This window comes from Gorilla gorilla, chromosome 2 (assembly GCF_029281585.2).
Source record: "Gorilla gorilla gorilla isolate KB3781 chromosome 2, NHGRI_mGorGor1-v2.1_pri, whole genome shotgun sequence".
NCBI classification, from domain to species: domain Eukaryota; kingdom Metazoa; phylum Chordata; class Mammalia; order Primates; family Hominidae; genus Gorilla; species Gorilla gorilla.
In genome coordinates, this window is record NC_086017.1 from 62,272,300 (window position 1) to 62,289,627 (window position 17,328).

The 17,328-nt window shown below is 56.9% G+C and overlaps 2 protein-coding genes across 7 annotated transcripts in view; one reads left to right on the plus strand and one right to left on the minus strand.

Annotated features, from left to right (window-relative positions):
* The window catches only part of DNAH1 (dynein axonemal heavy chain 1), a 78,433-nt gene extending 71,000 nt beyond the window's left edge, over positions 1–7,433 (plus strand). For 2 of the 3 annotated variants that reach the window (XM_055382574.2, XM_055382575.2), the window contains 13 exons: positions 268–419; positions 1,401–1,597; positions 1,851–1,999; positions 2,250–2,404; positions 2,481–2,612; positions 3,299–3,469; positions 3,549–3,728; positions 3,799–3,975; positions 4,638–4,808; positions 4,963–5,093; positions 5,781–6,132; positions 6,476–6,803; positions 7,265–7,433. In XM_055382574.2, the coding sequence (XP_055238549.2) occupies positions 268–419; positions 1,401–1,597; positions 1,851–1,999; positions 2,250–2,404; positions 2,481–2,612; positions 3,299–3,469; positions 3,549–3,728; positions 3,799–3,975; positions 4,638–4,808; positions 4,963–5,093; positions 5,781–6,132; positions 6,476–6,803; positions 7,265–7,386 (2,417 nt within the window). In that variant the 3' untranslated portion in view covers positions 7,387–7,433. The remainder of the gene's footprint in view (positions 1–267; positions 420–1,400; positions 1,598–1,850; positions 2,000–2,249; positions 2,405–2,480; positions 2,613–3,298; positions 3,470–3,548; positions 3,729–3,798; positions 3,976–4,637; positions 4,809–4,962; positions 5,094–5,780; positions 6,133–6,475; positions 6,804–7,264) is intronic. The other variant, XM_055382576.2, reaches the window with a different exon arrangement.
* A 532-nt stretch (positions 7,434–7,965) lies between these two features.
* BAP1 (BRCA1 associated deubiquitinase 1) lies at positions 7,966–17,277 on the minus strand. Of its 4 annotated transcripts, none has more exons than XM_019023337.4 (17): positions 16,788–17,277; positions 16,660–16,689; positions 16,500–16,554; positions 15,420–15,552; positions 14,904–15,023; positions 14,345–14,406; positions 14,120–14,262; positions 13,775–13,853; positions 13,199–13,322; positions 12,711–12,858; positions 12,072–12,256; positions 11,415–11,548; positions 10,378–10,856; positions 10,100–10,260; positions 9,741–9,833; positions 9,564–9,636; positions 7,966–9,383 (listed from the first exon to the last, which is right to left on the minus strand). In XM_019023337.4, exons 1-17 carry the CDS (start codon positions 16,822–16,824, stop codon positions 9,250–9,252), a joined length of 2,190 nt encoding a protein of 729 aa, XP_018878882.2. In that variant the 5' UTR covers positions 16,825–17,277; the 3' UTR covers positions 7,966–9,249. The 4 variants fall into 4 exon arrangements, with proteins under 4 accessions (XP_018878882.2, XP_018878881.2, XP_018878880.2 ...); XM_019023336.4 differs by having other exon boundaries at positions 9,741–9,902; positions 13,199–13,268; positions 16,788–17,157; XM_019023335.4 differs by having other exon boundaries at positions 9,741–9,902; positions 16,788–17,149.
* Between the last annotated feature and the right edge of the window lie 51 nt (positions 17,278–17,328).

A 17,328-nucleotide genomic window follows, 5' to 3' on the forward strand; every position in this document is an offset into this window, starting at 1 on the left:
CCCATGTGGACACATTTCCACTGTGGGGCACACACAAACTCACAACTGTGTTCACTGGCGTACACTCTCCTCTTAGACTCACAATACATAAGAATGCACACAGCATGCCTACCCTCCACCGAGCCCCTTCACTGGGAACACGAAGTGCCCAAGAGGGGGCCCAGGCTGCCCCTACGGCTGCTGGGGAGACTGGCTAGGCTGGGCTGGACCCCGGGGCTCTTCCTTCCTCTCACCTCTCCGCGCTGCCGTCACTTCTCCACTCCACAGACAACCTGAAGAAGCGCATCTCCAACATCAACCGCTACCTGACCTACAGCCTCTACAGCAACGTCTGCCGCAGCCTCTTCGAGAAGCACAAGCTGATGTTTGCCTTCCTGCTGTGTGTTCGCATCATGATGAACGAGGGCAAAATCAACCAGGTGCTGGCAGAGACACCCAGGACAGACTGCCTGAGGGGTGGCCCTGTGGCAGGGCCTGAGAACAGGGTGGAAGGAAAGGGAAAGCCAGGCATGAAGGCACCGTGAGAGCAAAGGGGCAGAGGAAACACAATTCCTTGATTAAAAGCAGCCAGGGCCGGGCACGGTGACTCATGCCTGCAATCCCAGCACTTTGGGAGGCCGAGGCAGATGGATCACTTGAGGCCAGGAGTTCAAGACCACCCTGGTCTCTACTAAAAATACAAAAATTAGCTGGGTGTGGTGGTGCACGCCTGTAATCCCAGCTACTCAGGAGGCTGAGGCAGGAGAATCGCTTGAACCCAGAAGGTGGAGGTTGCAGTGGGCTGAGATCGTGCCACTGCACTCCAGCCTGGAAGACAGAGCGATATTCTGTCTCAAAATAAATAAATAAAAGCAGCCAGAAGACCCTGGGTTAATTGTGCTCCAACCAATGGCTCAAGGTTCAAGAAGGCCAATGTTGTGAGCACAGGCCTTCTCGAGCCTTGAGTGTGCTGGTGAGCACAAAGACTGTCCCCAGGGACGGACTGTCCTGAGCCTCCCACACCTGCTTGGCCAGGAACTCACACTCTCATGAAGCCCTACGCATTTCGTGGTGCAGCGGAAAGCCCTGCCGAGACAGTGAGAGTGACAGCCACCACTGTCAGAGCCCTAACTGCGTGCCTGGCACAGGACTCTGGCCTGGGAAGCAGTCAGCCTTCTGATTCTTTCTACTCCCAAATGAGGAGGCAGAGGCCCAGAGAAGTCACATCTCTTGCCCTAAGGGCACACAGCCAGGAAAAGGCAGGGTGGGAACACTAACCCAGACCTGTTTGACTACCACCCCCAAGGGAGACTCAGTTTCTCCAGGTGAGGGTGGTTGGAGAGGCACTACTGGGTGGGGGTGCCCAGAGCAGGAGGAGCTGGCCAGGGCCTGGGCATCAGCCTCCTCCTGTCCCCTGCCAGAGTGAGTGGCAATACCTCCTGTCCGGGGGCTCCATCTCGATCATGACTGAGAATCCGGCACCGGACTGGCTGTCAGAGCGGGCTTGGCGAGACATCCTAGCACTCTCGAACCTGCCAACCTTTTCCTCCTTCTCTTCCGACTTCGTGAAGCACCTCTCAGAATTCCGGGTCATCTTCGACAGCCTTGAGCCCCACCGGTTAGCTGGGCCCCAGAATATGGCAGGATGAGCCCATCAAGGGGATGAGTCCCTAGGAAAGGCTTGTCTGGGAGCCTTCTCTAAGGGGCCACCCAGGGTTGCCCTGTGGCTGTGGCCACATCTCATCTGTGCCTCCAGTGCCATACCCCTGGGATAGCCCACTCTCCCCAGCTGTCTGGCTGGCCGAATCCCTGGGGCCACCAACCTCCTTCCAACAGGCTGGCTCTCAGGGAGGTGTGGGCCACTGTTGCAGGGAGCCTTTGCCTGGCATCTGGGACCAGTACCTAGACCAGTTCCAGAAGCTGCTAGTCCTCCGCTGCCTGCGTGGGGACAAGGTTACCAACGCCATGCAGGACTTTGTGGCCACCAACCTGGAGCCACGCTTCATTGAGCCCCAGGCAAGTGCTGGAACCCTGGCAGGACTGGCACCTTGAGCTTGTCCCCACCCTGGGTCCCAGGGCCCTGGCTGCATCTGGATAGACTACTTGGCCAGGCCAGGACCCCTGCTTGCTCCCTAAAGGCTCTGAGAGGTTCCAGCCCCCACCAGGAAGCCCACTGGGGACCACTCTGAGAACCCCAGATCCCCCTCCCTTGCCCTGATCTCTCTGCAGCCCCAGGTGGTCTCAGCATCTCCCCCTGCCCTTGCAGACAGCCAATCTGTCAGTGGTGTTCAAAGACTCCAACTCCACCACACCCCTCATCTTTGTGCTGTCACCCGGCACAGACCCTGCTGCCGACCTCTACAAGTTTGCCGAAGAAATGAAGTTCTCCAAAAAGCTCTCTGCCATCTCCCTGGGCCAGGGGCAGGTCAGGGCTAGGCAGGAAGGGAGTGGGCTGGGGGGTGGGCAAGCTGGCCCCCTGCTCAGTGCTCTTGCCCCTGCAGGGCTCTCGGGCAGAAGCCATGATGCGCAGCTCCATAGAGAGGGGCAAATGGGTCTTCTTCCAGAACTGCCACCTGGCACCAAGCTGGATGCCAGCCCTAGAACGCCTCATCGAGCACATCAACCCCGACAAGGTGTGTTGCCCTGCCCATCACAGACCCAGTGGGGCCTCCTCTGCATCCATCAGGGACTAATGAGGCAGAAATAAGAGAATCATGCAAAGCACTCCGCCCAGCCTCCAGCACGTGGCAAGTGCTCAGCAACTGACATGTGCCACGCATCGACATCATTAATCCTCTCAATCCACCCCCATCCCCAGTTACCTGTACAAGTGGTGATGTGACTTGTCCAGGGACACCCAGCACAGACTGTGACCTGGGACTTGCCAAAGCCCTTTTTTTTTTTTTTTCAGACGGAGTCTCACTCTGTCACCGGGTCTGGGGTGCAGTGGTGCAATCTCAGTTCACTGCAACCTCCACCTCCCGAGTTCAAGCGATTCTTCTGCCTCAGCCTCCCGAGTAGCTGGTAGTAACCTGCCACTATGCCCAGCTAATTTTTTGTATTTTTAGTGGAGATGGCATTTCACCATGTTGGCCAGGCTGTTCTCGAACTCCTGACCTCGTGATTCGCCTGCCTTGGCCTTCCAAAGTGCTGGGATTACAGACGTGAGCCACCGCGCCCAGCCAAAAGCCCAATTCTTAACCAGTTGTCTGTGCAGCCTCGCCTGACCCACCTCAGGGTCCCTGGGCAGGAGGGAGCCTGGTGTCAGGGTGGCCACCAGATATGGGTCTCAATGCTCACGTGGAGCCATGGCCACCAGGTACACAGGGACTTCCGCCTCTGGCTCACCAGCCTGCCCAGCAACAAGTTCCCAGTGTCCATCCTGCAGAACGGCTCCAAGATGACCATTGAGCCGCCACGCGGTGTCAAGGCCAACCTGCTGAAGTCCTATAGTAGCCTTGGTGAAGACTTCCTCAACTCCTGCCACAGGGTGAGGCACACTTGGTGCAGGTGTACCCTACCTGCCCCCGTCCCCGCTCCTCACCTCCCCTGCCTCCCACCTCCCCCAGGTGATGGAGTTCAAGTCTCTGCTGCTGTCTCTGTGCTTGTTCCATGGGAACGCCCTGGAGCGCCGTAAATTTGGGCCCCTGGGCTTCAACATCCCCTATGAGTTCACGGATGGAGATCTGCGCATCTGCATCAGCCAGCTCAAGATGTTCCTGGACGAATATGATGACATCCCGTACAAGGTGGGCCTGGGGCAGACTGGGGCCTGGGGGACTGGGCACTTAGGGGAGCCCTCACCCACCCACCCCATAGGTCCTCAAGTACACGGCAGGGGAGATCAATTACGGGGGCCGTGTCACTGATGACTGGGACCGGCGCTGCATCATGAACATCCTGGAGGACTTCTACAACCCTGACGTGCTCTCCCCTGAGCACAGCTACAGCGCCTCGGGCATCTACCACCAGATCCCGCCCACCTACGACCTCCACGTGAGTCCAGCCCAAAGGGCTGCACAGGAGGGGACTGCCAGCCTGGGGTTCTGGGGTACCATGAGCACCTTGGTGCTGGGTGGGAGGAGATGCAGCCCCCACCCTCCATCAGCTGTCTTTTCATCAGTCAATCCATCCCATCCCACAAAGACAGCCTTGGCGAGGGAGTCAGACCCTGCCCGCTGGGGCTCGCCTCTGTGAGTGAACTCCTGGTCAGCCACTCCCTGGGTGGAATTACTCAGTGAAGGCTTGGGGCAGCTCCTCCAAGGCAGTAACCAGGCCCAGGCTCCACAGTCAGGGAGGGCTGCCACAGAAATGATGCTTCCCCTAAGATGTGTGAGGAGAAGCCATGAGCCAGGGCTGGGTTGTGTGGGTCATCAGTGCAAAGGGCCTGTGGCAGGAGGGAGCCTGACAAATTTGGGCCACTGAATAGAGGGGCAGGGAATGGATGGCAGTAACAAGGAGGCTGGGAGGGAAGCAAGGGCCACACCACACAGTGCCTCAGAGGCCTGGAGTCCCAAAAGCAGGGACATGCATAAGGGTTATGAGCAGGAGTGACAAGTGGGGGATGTGACAAGTGGGGATGTGCTCCATTGGAGGGTAACTCTGAAGGCTGGGGCAGAGCAAGCCAGGGGCTTCCATGTTGGCCTCCTCTCTCCTAGGGCTACCTCTCCTACATCAAGAGCCTCCCACTCAATGATATGCCTGAGATCTTTGGCCTGCATGACAATGCCAACATCACCTTTGCCCAGAACGAGACGTTCGCCCTCCTGGGCACCATCATCCAGCTGCAACCCAAATCATCTTCTGCAGGCAGCCAGGGCCGGGAGGAGGTGGGTGGTGTCAGAGTAAGGGGCCCAAGGGCTGGACGGGCTGGGCTTCACCATCCTGCCCACTCCCCTGTGGGAAGGACCCCTGTGCATGTGGAATCCCACAGGGGATAAGGGGGCCCAGCCTTGACCCCACAGTGTTCCTTTGCCCCTGCAGATAGTGGAGGACATCACCCGAAACATTCTGCTCAAGGTGCCTGAGCCTATCAACTTGCAATGGGTGATGGCCAAGTACCCAGTGCTGTATGAGGAATCAATGAACACAGTGCTAGTACAAGAGGTCATTAGGTAATCACCCTGCCACACCCTCGCCCCGAGTCAGCGGCCACTGGACTGTAGAGAAATGACAACAGGGGTTACTATGGGCCAGATGCCATGCCAAGTGTTACACATCCTCTAACTCAGCTATTTTTTGTCGTTGTTGTTGACACGGAGTCTCTCTCTGTTGCCATGCTGGAGTGCAGCGGTGTGATCTCAGCTCACTGCAATCTCCACCTCCCGGGTTCAAGCGATTCTCCTGCCTCAGCTTCCTGAATAGCTGGGACTATAGGCGCACACCACCTAATTAGCGTGCCCAGCTAATTTTTGTATTTTTAATAGAGACGGGGTTTCACCATGTTGGCCAGGATGGTCTCGATCTCCTGACCTCATGATCCGCCTGCCTCGGCCTCCCAAAGTGCTGGGATTACAGGCATGAGCCACCGCACCTGGCCAACTCAGCCGTATTTTTATTATTCACATTTTGTAGACAAGTAAACTGTGACCCCAAAATGTTCCGTAAGCTATCCAAGTCCAACTTCACACATTTGCTAAGGGCCAGAGCTGGGGTTTGTACCCAGGCCACCTGACCCAGCTCTCTGCTCTTAGCCTCTATGTTTTGCCACTGTTTTTCACTCTGTGGCCTTGAGCTGCAGAGCATAGCTACTGCCACGTGACCCCAGCCCACTACCTATTCTCTTGCCACTGGCCTCACAGGTACAATCGGCTGCTGCAGATGATCACACAGACACTGCAAGACCTACTCAAGGCACTCAAGGGGCTGGTAGTGATGTCCTCTCAGCTGGAGCTGATGGCTGCCAGCCTGTACAACAATACTGTGCCTGAGCTCTGGAGTGCCAAGGCCTACCCATCGCTCAAGCCTCTGTCATCATGGGTCATGGACCTGCTGCAACGCCTGGACTTTCTGCAGGCCTGGATCCAAGATGGCATCCCAGCTGTCTTCTGGATCAGTGGCTTCTTCTTCCCCCAGGCTTTCTTAACAGGCACTCTGCAGAATTTTGCCCGCAAATTTGTCATCTCCATTGACACCATCTCCTTTGATTTCAAGGTCTGGGCACAGCCAGGGCCAGGTCAGGTGACAGGCTAGGGTACAGCCCAGGGAGGAGAGGCTCTGAGGCCACGGTTGGTTGGCAGTTGGGGGACCCCTAAGCCAGGGCATGGAAAGACCCAAGCCAGAAGAGGCCATGAGTCCCAGGAACGGGTCTGGGCTGGGTCCATCAGAAATCCACAGGGGCAGGGCACAGACCACAGGCCATGGGCTAAAGTGGTAGGTACGTGATGATGGGCAGGCAGGCAGCATTAGGCAGCCCTCTCAGAAAGGAGTTTTGTGCCTCCTAACCCAGATTCTGGGTATTGTTATGTGTATGGGGTGTGTCTGTGTCTACCCACAGGTGATGTTTGAGGCACCAACAGAGTTAACACAAAGACCCCAAGTAGGGTGCTATATCCATGGATTATTCCTGGAAGGTGCCCGCTGGGATCCAGAGGCCTTCCAGCTGACAGAGTCTCAGCCCAAGGAGCTGTACACAGAGATGGCTGTTATCTGGCTCTTGCCAACACCCAACCGCAAGGCCCAGGACCAGGACTTTTACCTGTGCCCCATCTACAAGACACTGACTCGTGCTGGTATGAGGCCTGGGACGGGAGCCTACACTATGGGCGGGGACCCAGGACTAACCCAGCCCAGCCCAGCCCAGCCCAAGCCAGTCACTTATCCAGGTTAGTTGAACAAGGAAGGACAACAGAGATTTGGGCCAGGCCAGCAAGCAGCAGGCAGGTTAATGCCCAAGGCCTGCCGTCTGGCTGTGGGGAGCACCCTGAACTCCTATCCTGCATGCCTCCCTCAGCAGGCCCACCTTGGGCCCCAAGAGCCTACAAGCCCCAGCCTGTCATTGGGAGTTCAGAGGGGTAACTGAGGCCCAGGGCAGGAACTTGTCTGGACTAGGTCCATCAGAGAATGAAAAGGGGCATCAACTCTGCCATCCCTATCTTCAGTCCCCAATACACTAACCCTGGGCAGGCTTGAACCCTGGCCAGACCCCCTCACCAGGTAGGCTTCCTCTTGGGTCAGGGCCCCCTCCCTGTCCTCAGCTTAGTCTGCCCACTGCCCTGCCCCTACGCTATCCCTGCTAGTAGTAATAGGGTATGGCCTAACCCGTCCCCCTCCTTGCCCATTCCAGGAACACTATCAACCACAGGACACTCTACCAACTATGTCATTGCTGTGGAGATCCCCACCCATCAGCCCCAGCGACACTGGATAAAGCGTGGTGTGGCCCTCATCTGTGCCCTGGACTACTAGACTCAGAAGAGCTGGGGCCATTAAAGCTGAATTTTCTAAGCAGTCCAGCTGTGCCTTAGCTGCTTGCATGAGGACCCCTCTGCAGGACTCACTACCAGGGGGCTGGTGAGGGGCTGCAGCAGCCTCAGCAGACGATGCAGTCGGCAGAGGAGAGCGGGACAGAGGTGGCAGCTTTGACCTGCTTTACCTGTCCAAACGCAACAAGGAAGAGATGCCCAGCGCCCTCCCAGGGAGAACACGCCAGGCGAGATTAGATTAGAGGCAGCCCCGCCTCTTTGACCCACAGTCCTAGCACCTCTCCAGGCTGCAAAGCCACAGATTTGGTGAAAGCCATGGCCCTCTCCCCAGAAAGTGCACCCTGTCTACAGTCCACCTGAAGCCCCTCCTCAGCTCAGGTCCTAAATCCCAGGCCTAGGATTCCAAGGATCTCTGGCCCAAGACAGCTGGACACTCAAGTATCATATACTTCTTACCTTTCTGGTCCCAGGGCCCTAGGCCCACGAGGTCTAGTAAGGCCCTCCCTCCCACCACACACGTCTAGCCCAGCCTCCATATCTCAGGCCAGCAACCACAGGAGGGTTCATTTCTCAGGAGATTCTTAGGAGAGTTTTATTCATTCATTGATCCAGTATTTACAGGGGCTAGAGGGGTCAAGCTGTGCTCAGCCCAGAGGCAGCTGCCACACTTGCCAGCACCCCCAACTCAGTCACTATGTACAGATAAAGGGGCCTGCTTGGATCACCTTTTTCAAAGCCATCTGGCAGAGGCCATGGGGCTGTGCTGGGGCCTGGGCTCCAGAGGCACTGCTGGGCCCATTACCCCTTGGCATCAGGTCCTCTGGAACACAGGGGCTCCAACGGGTTGTCTTGATCCTGCTGTCCCCCACCCTGAGTGCCTTGCAGAGGCTGAGGAAACTGGAGTAGCAGGAAGAGCTGAGTGGTGCCAGCTTCCTATAAGCAACCCTGTCTCTGCTACCCCTGAGAGGGAGACATGGTAATACTGAGGGGCTGGACAGAGGCTCTTCTGAGCCTCAAGCTCCAGGGACAGAGACCTAGAGCCCAATTTAGGCCCACAGCTAGGACCACAACACTGAAGGCGAAGAGCCCTAGAGCCTTGCTATGGAGAGCAGTCTTGAACAGCCTGGCTAGAACAAGGAAGACAGTTCACAGGCCACTGAACAGTTCCCACATGCTCTGCTCAGGCCATGGGATCCCAGCAGCCTGCTCACCCCAACCCCACTGGGACACCCTACTCCCAACCCAGCTCAGTGCTGGGTCCCTGAGTTTGGCACTCTCCTAAGAGGAATGAAGAGAGAAGGCCTGGCTTCCTTACAACAGGGACAGGCTGGTGGCTGGGGCTAGAGCAGCAGGGCCCAGAGCCCAGGGCCCACCCAGGCCCCCAGCTAGGACCCTGTAGTTGGGACCATGGCATGATACAAGGACCTGGGCCCACCAGGACAGCTCCTAGGAGAGAAAGCATAGTCAGGTAGGAACTTATGTCAACATGGTGGCATGCTGGGTTGGAGCCCAGAAAAATAGATGTCTCTGATAGGTAAAATATATATTCTGCTGCCCAGGCAGAAGGGCCAGGTCCTGCTGCTCCACAGCCGGCTGTGGAGGAAGCTGCAGTACCTCGCTGTGCCCCAACTCCAGATGCTGCCTCCTGAGCACTACGGGGCTGATCTGCCGTGTCAGGCCTCAGGGCACGATGGAAGGAATGTGGCCTGGTTCCTCCCATTCCCAGGGCCTGGACTCTCTGGCTGGGACTATTCAGTAATACTGGGAAAAGGGGAAGTGGGGCAGGGAAGGACCCTGGTGAGGGCCACACGGCAAGAGTGGGCTGCAGAGTCAGGGCCAGCAGTCTTCACTGGCGCTTGGCCTTGTAGGGGCGAGAGCGTTTCCGCCGGTCAGGCTTCCGCTGCTTGTGGAGCCGGCCGATGCTGACCCCTTGGCGCCGCCGCACGGAGATGTTCTGCTCCACTAGGTTGGCCAGCATGCCTGCGAAGAGGTAGAGACCCTTGAGCAGGTGCTGGCTGTCTCAGGCCAGGAGCTGAGGCTCTCATGGCCCTCCCTGTGCCCCAAGGTCTGCTCAAGCCTCAGGAGAGGCCAGGGGAGGGGAGCTGAAGGACACGACCCTCAGCAGGGCATTCCAGTTAAGACAGCAGCGCATCCCCTCACCTTCCTGAGCCAGCATGGAGATAAAGGTGCAGATGAACTCATCGTAGTTGTGGGTCCTTCTCTGGTCATCAATCTGTAGGAGAGAAGAAGACTGAGAGCACTGGAGCCAATCTTGCCAGAGCAGCCACCAGTGGACCTCGGGAGAGGCCAGATCAGGCAACTGGAGAAATCACCCACCTTGAACTTCTTCCTCTTCTCTACCTCTTCCTTGAGGCACGCCTCATAGTTTGCAATCTCAGCCTCCACACACTTCAGCAGTGCCAGCAGCTCCTGCCAAAACCCAGCATTGCACCTCTGATGGGGGCGGGTCAGCAACAAAGCCCCACGAGCAGTAGGCAGCTAGAGGCAAGGATGAGCAGCGAGTCCATGCCTATCAAGGCCCCTGCCACCACCCAACCCAGAAAGTCTTCTGGCACATGGCTCCAGCCACCAATCTTCACACCAAAGTTCCAATCAAGAACTTGGCACCTGGGCAGGAGGAGCTCAGGCCTTACCCTCTGCCAGGATTAAAGGAGAAAACCACAACGGAGGCTCACCTTGGGTGAGTATTTCTCCCCACTCAAGGGCTCGCCAGGCCTCACCATCCCCGTCTTCTCTCTGCTGTCCGTGGCTTCCACGACCTCCTTCTCCACTGGGCTGCTGGACCCCTGGCTGCCTTGGATTGGTCTGATGGAGGGCGAGGAACCCTTCCCACCCTCTGGGAAGAGAGGTCACAAGAAAATCATCAGAGTGCAGGACACTTTGTGGTCACTTGGCCACTTCCCTCCTCCCTCCTGGGTGCACCAAGTGGCCAGTGAGCCAGTCCAAGGCCCACCTGTCAGCGCCAGGGGACTCAGCACCCCATCCTCAGCCAGGTGCAGCAGGCCTGTGCTGATGACAGGACCCAGATCACGGACAGCACGGTTGTAGCGTATGCAGTCAACACGCAGCAGGCTGTCATCCTCTCCAAAAAGCACCTTGGAGATGTGGGAGGTGACAGGGCTGGAGGGCCGCGTCGGGTTGGCTGAGCGGATAGGTGAGCGCAGTGGCGAGTTGAAAGCACTGCCGATCTCAGAGGCCGTGTCCGTACTCTCATTGCTGGGGGTGGGTGAGGGCTGCGAGTGTGTGGGCACTGCCACAGCCGGACTCCCAGCCCCGCTGCTAGTCTTGATGGACAGAGGAATTGAGAGGTCCTTCTGGGACTCTTTGAGCTTCTCAGCCAAGACGCTGATGGTGTTGGGCTGCAGCACTGACAGTTGCCCATCAGCAGAACCGCTCAATGCCCCTGGCTTCCCTGTTCCCTTCCCCTTATACCTGTGGGGCCCAAGAAGATGTGAAGCAAGGGAACGGGCCAGATGACCATACCCAGCAGTACCCAGAATGGCTTAAATACATCCCGACCTCCAGGGGCTGACCCTAAAACTCCTTACACTTGGTCCAAGCAACTTGAACTAGCCATGCTAAGCCTGGCATCAAGTTCTGACAGCTGCAGCCAAGTGTCCTCAAAAGACACTTCCTCTATTCCAGCCATCCCACTCCTGGCCTTTTGCCAATGCCCTGTGTTCCAGCAAAGCTGCCTCCCTACCACCCACATGTCCTCCATCCCTGCCCCAACCAATCCTTCAAGGCCTGGCTAAAAGGCCACTTCCAATAGGACATGATATAAGCTTATGTGCTCGGCCTTACCCCCCAGCCCACCAAAAACTTCCTGGGGACCTGGGGTCAGCCCCATCATGCCAGCCTCCCCCAGGGCCCCAAACTCCGCAGGTGCTCAACATTATCTGCTGCAGGGCATTCTCAGACACAGACTGAGATATTCAGGATGGGATCTGAAGCACCTAGAACCTGGTAGCCTTAGAAAGCTGGGCTGACCTAAGGGCAGAGTTGGTGTTCTGCACGTCATCCTCCTCGTCATCCTCATAGTCATCCTCGTCATCTGAGTACTGCTGGGGTGGGCGGACTGGAACTCGGCTGCGGCCCACACCTGCCGCCAGGTCTTCTTCCTCCTGGGACAAAGACCAGGGCAGTTACAAACAAGTGCTGCTCGGCCCAGGCTGAGCCTAGACACTCACAGCCAGAGAGAAAGCCAACATGGTTTTCCAGACTGAGTCAGCGGAACCCCTCCAGCTGTTCCATGGCCTGTCCTTGGCTTGTGGGGAGGCTGCCACCCACTTACACTGCATAGAACCCCACGGAGGGGTTTTAAGAGAAACAGAGTGCCCTGAAACACATGCCTTTATTTTGCCAGTAAAACCCAACCCATAAAGTTGTACCAAGGAGCGTGACCTAAACATTTAATCCCACAGCCACATAACTAGATTAAATTCAAAGGAGCTCTCCCTGCCTCCCTAAGCTCCTGCTGTTGTGGGGGCCTTTTCGTATCAGGCAGAGGAACCTAGCAACCCAGGCCCAGGCAGCTTGACCCAGCCATGCCAAGGGTGAACACCAAGGAACCACATGGGAAAATTGCCTGTTGCAGCCTCTCAAGAGAATCAAGTAGAGAACCCTGCAAGGGTGCTCCCAGCTTACCTGCATGGGGGACTTGGCATAATTGTGATTGTCTAGAAAGGCCGGCAGCCGCTGGACAATGGGAGTGGGGTTGGGGGGAACCCCATTGAGGCTGCTGCCTGGAGGCTTCACCACCAGCTTGGGTTTGTTGGGAGGGCTGTGGGATGGGGCTTGTGTGCATGAACCAGCCGCCTCCTCTGCACCATCTGAGACAGGGCAAGAACACAGGCAGGACCTCCAGTAGGATCTCCAAGAAAAGCTCCCAGTCTCCCCGGCCCTGTGAACCAGCACTTCCCAGAGAAGAACAGCCCAGCCAGCTGGTGCAATGGGAGTCAGCAAGCTCTAAGTCATGATCCCGCAATGAGACAGGGCAAAGAATGAGATGGGAAAAAAGAAGCAGGAAAAAAAAAAAAAAAAACGCCTCTAGAGAAAACAAGAAAGGGAGTGTACATTACAGAGAAGGGCCCAGGGGCCTGTGGTAACAGCGGCCCTTTACAGGTGCCTTTCTTTAGGGAAGGACTGCTCTCCCTCTACCTTCTGACGGGGAAAGAACACTGCCCAAGGACATCCCCAGAAAAAGACTTTCCCTGCTTAGGCCTCCCATGTCAGACATTAGGGGGTGGCTCTGAGGTCCACAAGAGGTCCCAAACCCCCCAGTACCTGTGTGGTTGCCCTCAGAGGCTGCAGGGGCCCTGTTTGCTTCCAGCACCAGCGGGGACTTGTTGCTGGCTGACTTGGACTCCTCAGGCAGCTGTGACTCTTGAGACTTGTGGGTCTGAATCAGCTCTGGCTGTGTTACTCTTATCAGCTAACAACAGAATCCAGGGCTCAGAGGAGAAAGGGTAGACCCGGGCTTCTACCTTAAATAGCTAAGGGCTGAGGACCTAAAGGAATAATGGCCTTGGCTCTACCCATTCACTCACAGGGAAATAAAACACCCAAACCCAAACTTCCTTTTAGAAGCTATTCTCCCTCCCCACTCCAAGTCCCACCTTTCCCACAATGGGGGCAAAGAAAAGATGTGGTTAGCTGAAGCCCAGATCTACAAGAGAGTATGTTCACGAATCAGAGACAAATGCTGTGGGGGAAGGGAGGAGGAATGCAGGGAGGGTTGGGCTGGGCAGAGGCCAGGAAAAAAGGGCACCTACCTGCTGCAGAGCCTCTAGTACTGTCTGACGGTTCACCTTCAGCACATGCAGCCTGGCCTCATACTTGATCCTGCGGTCAGGCACCACTGCCATCAGGTTGAAGCGGATGTCGTGGTAGGGCTCCCTGCAGTCACAGCCGCAGCCGTGAGAGCAGCTCCCGCCCCGGCCCCGCCATCAGGTTGAGGCAGATATCCTGGCAGGGCTCCCTGCAGTCACACCTGCAGCTGTAGGTATAGGCCCCACCCCAACAGGCAGGCAGCGACTAGCCATACATGCCAGGCACCTGAGCTGGTACCTTCCAACAAGCTGTATGAGGGGCCTATCTGGAAGTGAACCAGCAGACCTGGGCTGCCTAAGGCTCCACTGAGGCCTGCCCCTCCCCCAGCCCACCCAGGAGCAGGCCACAAGCAGCCCAGGCAGGAAATAAGACAGCAAGTTGAGAGCCCATGATCTAAGCCTGATCTTGCCAGATTCACCATATGGCCTTGCAATTTACAAATCACCTGGATACTCTCTGTCCCTCCCAAAGTAGGTACAGCTCCAGAGAGTAGAACAGGGCAGGCACAGGGCCCTTACCCTGCAGTGGCGAGGCCGATACGCTCCATGATGACCCGCCGGGCCTTGTCTGTCCACTCCTCGTCCTCCCCCCAGGGCCCTAGTGGAGACCAAGACAAGGAATCAGCGAGAAGGAAACCCTGAGTTTGGGCAGGCCAGGAGTGGAAAGGAAGACAGAGAAGAGCAGTTGAGCCAGGGAATCAGGAGCTGGTCAGGCAATATGGTGTAGGGTGAAACCCCAGCCAGAGCCGGGTGTCGGTACCGACAACCCCTGCCACTGGGTCCCACATACCAGAGGGCCCTGAGCCCCAGCTCCCTAGGAGGTAGGCAGAGACACCCAACAGGCCTCCAGCTCATGGTGCCTACCATGATCAATGGGGTAGACCTTCAGCCCATCCAGCTCAAAGAGCCGGCCTGTGATAGGCACATAGCTGACAAAGTGGAACGCCTCCATGGTCCGCACTGCACTAAGGCCATTCTGCTTCTCAGGGAGGTGGCGTGGCTCGGGCCTGGGGAAAAACAGAGTCAGGGCCCAAAAAATGATACTCCCCCTACTCCCACCCCACATCAGCTCCCACAGCTCCCACACACCTGGCATGGCTATTATGGGCCTTGGCCAACTCCGGGGCATTGCCAATTGCATATCCTTTGCTCTATGGGGAAGAAAATAAGGCCGTATCAGAATAATTTCTCCTCAGGTAGGACTATGGGTGGAAGGCAAAGCTTCAGAGAGCAGCCTGGAGGCATTCCAGGAATTGGAAGGAACACAGACGAACTTTCTTAAAAGGCTGGTGGGGGCAGAAAAGAGCTCTGGAGCCCCAAAGAGATGGACTGTGCTGGCCTTGCATGGTAATTAGTGGACACTAGGAAGCAACATGGCCTGAGAGGAAAAGTCCTGACAGAGAAGGTTCTGACATGGTGTGACTTAAGGAAACTCTCCTCCCTCCTTAGGCCTGTGTCCTTTCCCCGCAACTGCATCTAAAAACAATGGCCTTACACAATTTATTTAAGAGTCAAATGTAACATAAACAATCATTTGAAAAAGAAACAGCCTAATAGTACCCAATATCATGTGGTAGCATTCCCAGTGGCCCTCAGGGTCAGATCTGCCCAGTTGGCTGTGAGCCAGGATGAAGGCACTGCAGCCTACCTCAGGGCTGAAACCCTTGGTGAAGTCCTTCATGCGACTCAGGGTGGGTCCCAGGTCCACGTTGCTGCAGTTCAGGAGCACGCTCAGCAAGGCATGAGTTGCACAAGAGTTGGGTATCAGCTGTGAAACCAAGAATAGTCACCCATACACAGCACCCCTCACTGCAAGCCCCAAGCCCATATACATCAAGAATGGGGATCCAGAGCAGGTCAGTCATATCTGGACAACTCCCCTTCTCAGCTCCTTTCATCTTTGCCTAATGTTTATTCATTTAACAAGCACCTACCAAATACCCACTGGATATCTGAGGACACAGAGAGTGGACTCAGACACCCTCCTACTCTAAAGCTGTTCCCTTTAATGAATTAAGAGTTCAGTTCCTTCTGCCAGAGGATTTCTGTAGCTACCACCCCTAGAATCTGCCTATCTCCTCCTCCTGTCTTCCTCCATTTCCACTTCCCAAGCAAAAACATGGCAGCATCCCACCCTCCAAACAAAGCACAGAGTCCAGCAGACCTGGTGGGCAAAGAACATGTTATTCACAATATCATCATCAATCACGGACGTATCATCCACCAAGGTAGAGACCTTTCGCCGAGACCGGCGCTCTTCGATCCATTTGAACAGGAAGATAAATCCATATACAGGGCTGGGGGAAGTAAGGGGCAGAGCCAGATCAGCCAAAGGGGAGAAGACAATCAGCATTCCCTTCTTTCTCCCATTAATCCTTTGCACTGCGTCATCACTCAGGTATCCTTGCTGTGATCCCACCTCTCCCCTGGCTTCTTCCCAACACTGTGTCTGAAGTGGCCTTGTGCCCTCACACACCAAAGGCCTGCCACAGGCAGAGCAAAGCATAAGCCTCTGACTGTGATGCTCCAGGAGTCCACCCAGTCTCCTTATGAAGTCTATGGTTCTGGGTAAGAGAAGAAAAGCTGGAACTGAGGGCCAAGGATGGGACAGGGTAGGAACACAAAGTAAGACAAGAACAAAAACTCTGATGAGGAACTGAGGCACTCCTTCTCACTTGTGGGCCCCAATGCAGTCAGGAAAGCAAATGAACACCCACACCAGTCTCTTTTGTTCCAGGAAATTAAAGTAGACTTCTTGGTTCAGTCACGGTTGCTACTGTTGCTACTCTCTTACACATCTATTCTGCAGGACCACTGGGAAAAGACTCTAAGTGTGGGCATCCAGGAGGGGCCTTGTCACCCCAACCAATCAATACAGGATGACTTTATGTCAGGATTAAAGCCAAGCACACATGGGCACACTAAAATTAATACATTACACAACTGCACAAAAGGCATTGTGTGACCGGGGTCTTCCCGCTGCAAGGCCAGGAAAGCAGCTGAACCAAAGGATGCTTAGGGGTGGGGAGGGGGCTGCTACAAAAAGGGAAGCGCTAAGGAAAGTTTGGGAGAAAAGAAAGTATCAGTTTGATCAGAAGCGGGCACTCAGAGAGCAAGGCTGCTTCTTTCTGTGAGATTTTACAACGTAGGGTTCCTGGCACTGCCTTCCCTAAGGGGCCCTGTTCTCTGGGACCTTCCCCAGCACTCTGGGTGTAAGGGGCAGCCCTGGTGTACAGCCACTCACCCCTGACATTTGCTCTGAAGGTCGTAGATCTCCTCCACTTGCACCCCTTTGACACCTGCGATGAGGAAAGGAAAGCAGTAGGGAAGGACAGCCCCTGATGAGTGAGGGCGCAGGGGTGGGCCGCCACAGCCCCGGTCCGGCAGGGAGAAAAGGCTCTTACCGAAATCTTCCACGAGCAGGGTGAAGAGGCCTGGGTGGGGCGACAAGAGGAGGGGGTGATGGTCAGGCAGGCGCGTCCCGGGACCATCCGGCCTCCCCAGCCCCTGGCCCTCCCGGTCCCCTCCTCACCTGGGTCGCTCTCCAGCTCCAGCCAGCCCTTATTCATCTTCCCGCGGGGCGGCCCCTCAGCGCCATGTCCAGGCCCTCCCGCCCCACCGCTGCCCCCACCGGGAGCTCCCACCGCCCCCGGGGCCCCTCAGCTCCACACACAGACAACGGGCCCAGTCGCGTCACCCGCCCGCGCCGGCGGCAGACGTCACCAAGGCGCGACGGCCCTGCTCCGCCTCTGGGCTCGTCTTCCGCCTGTCGGACAGCAGATGCGGGCATGCGCTCGAAGGCGAACGCGCACGCGCGGAGGGACGGGGGCGAAGGGGAGGGACGGGGGCGAAGGGGAGGGGAGGGGAGGGACGGGGGCGAAGGGGAGGGGAGGGACGGGGGCGAAGGGGAGGGGAGGGGCGGGGCGGGACGGGACGGGGGCGAAGGGGAGGGGCGGGACGAGGCGTGCGAAGCGAAGAGGGGGTCCGGACGATGCTGAGCGCTGAGGCTCGAGAGGAGGGGCGGGACGGGCGAGGGGAAGGGGCGGGGCCGGGAAGTGCTGGACGCGGGTGGG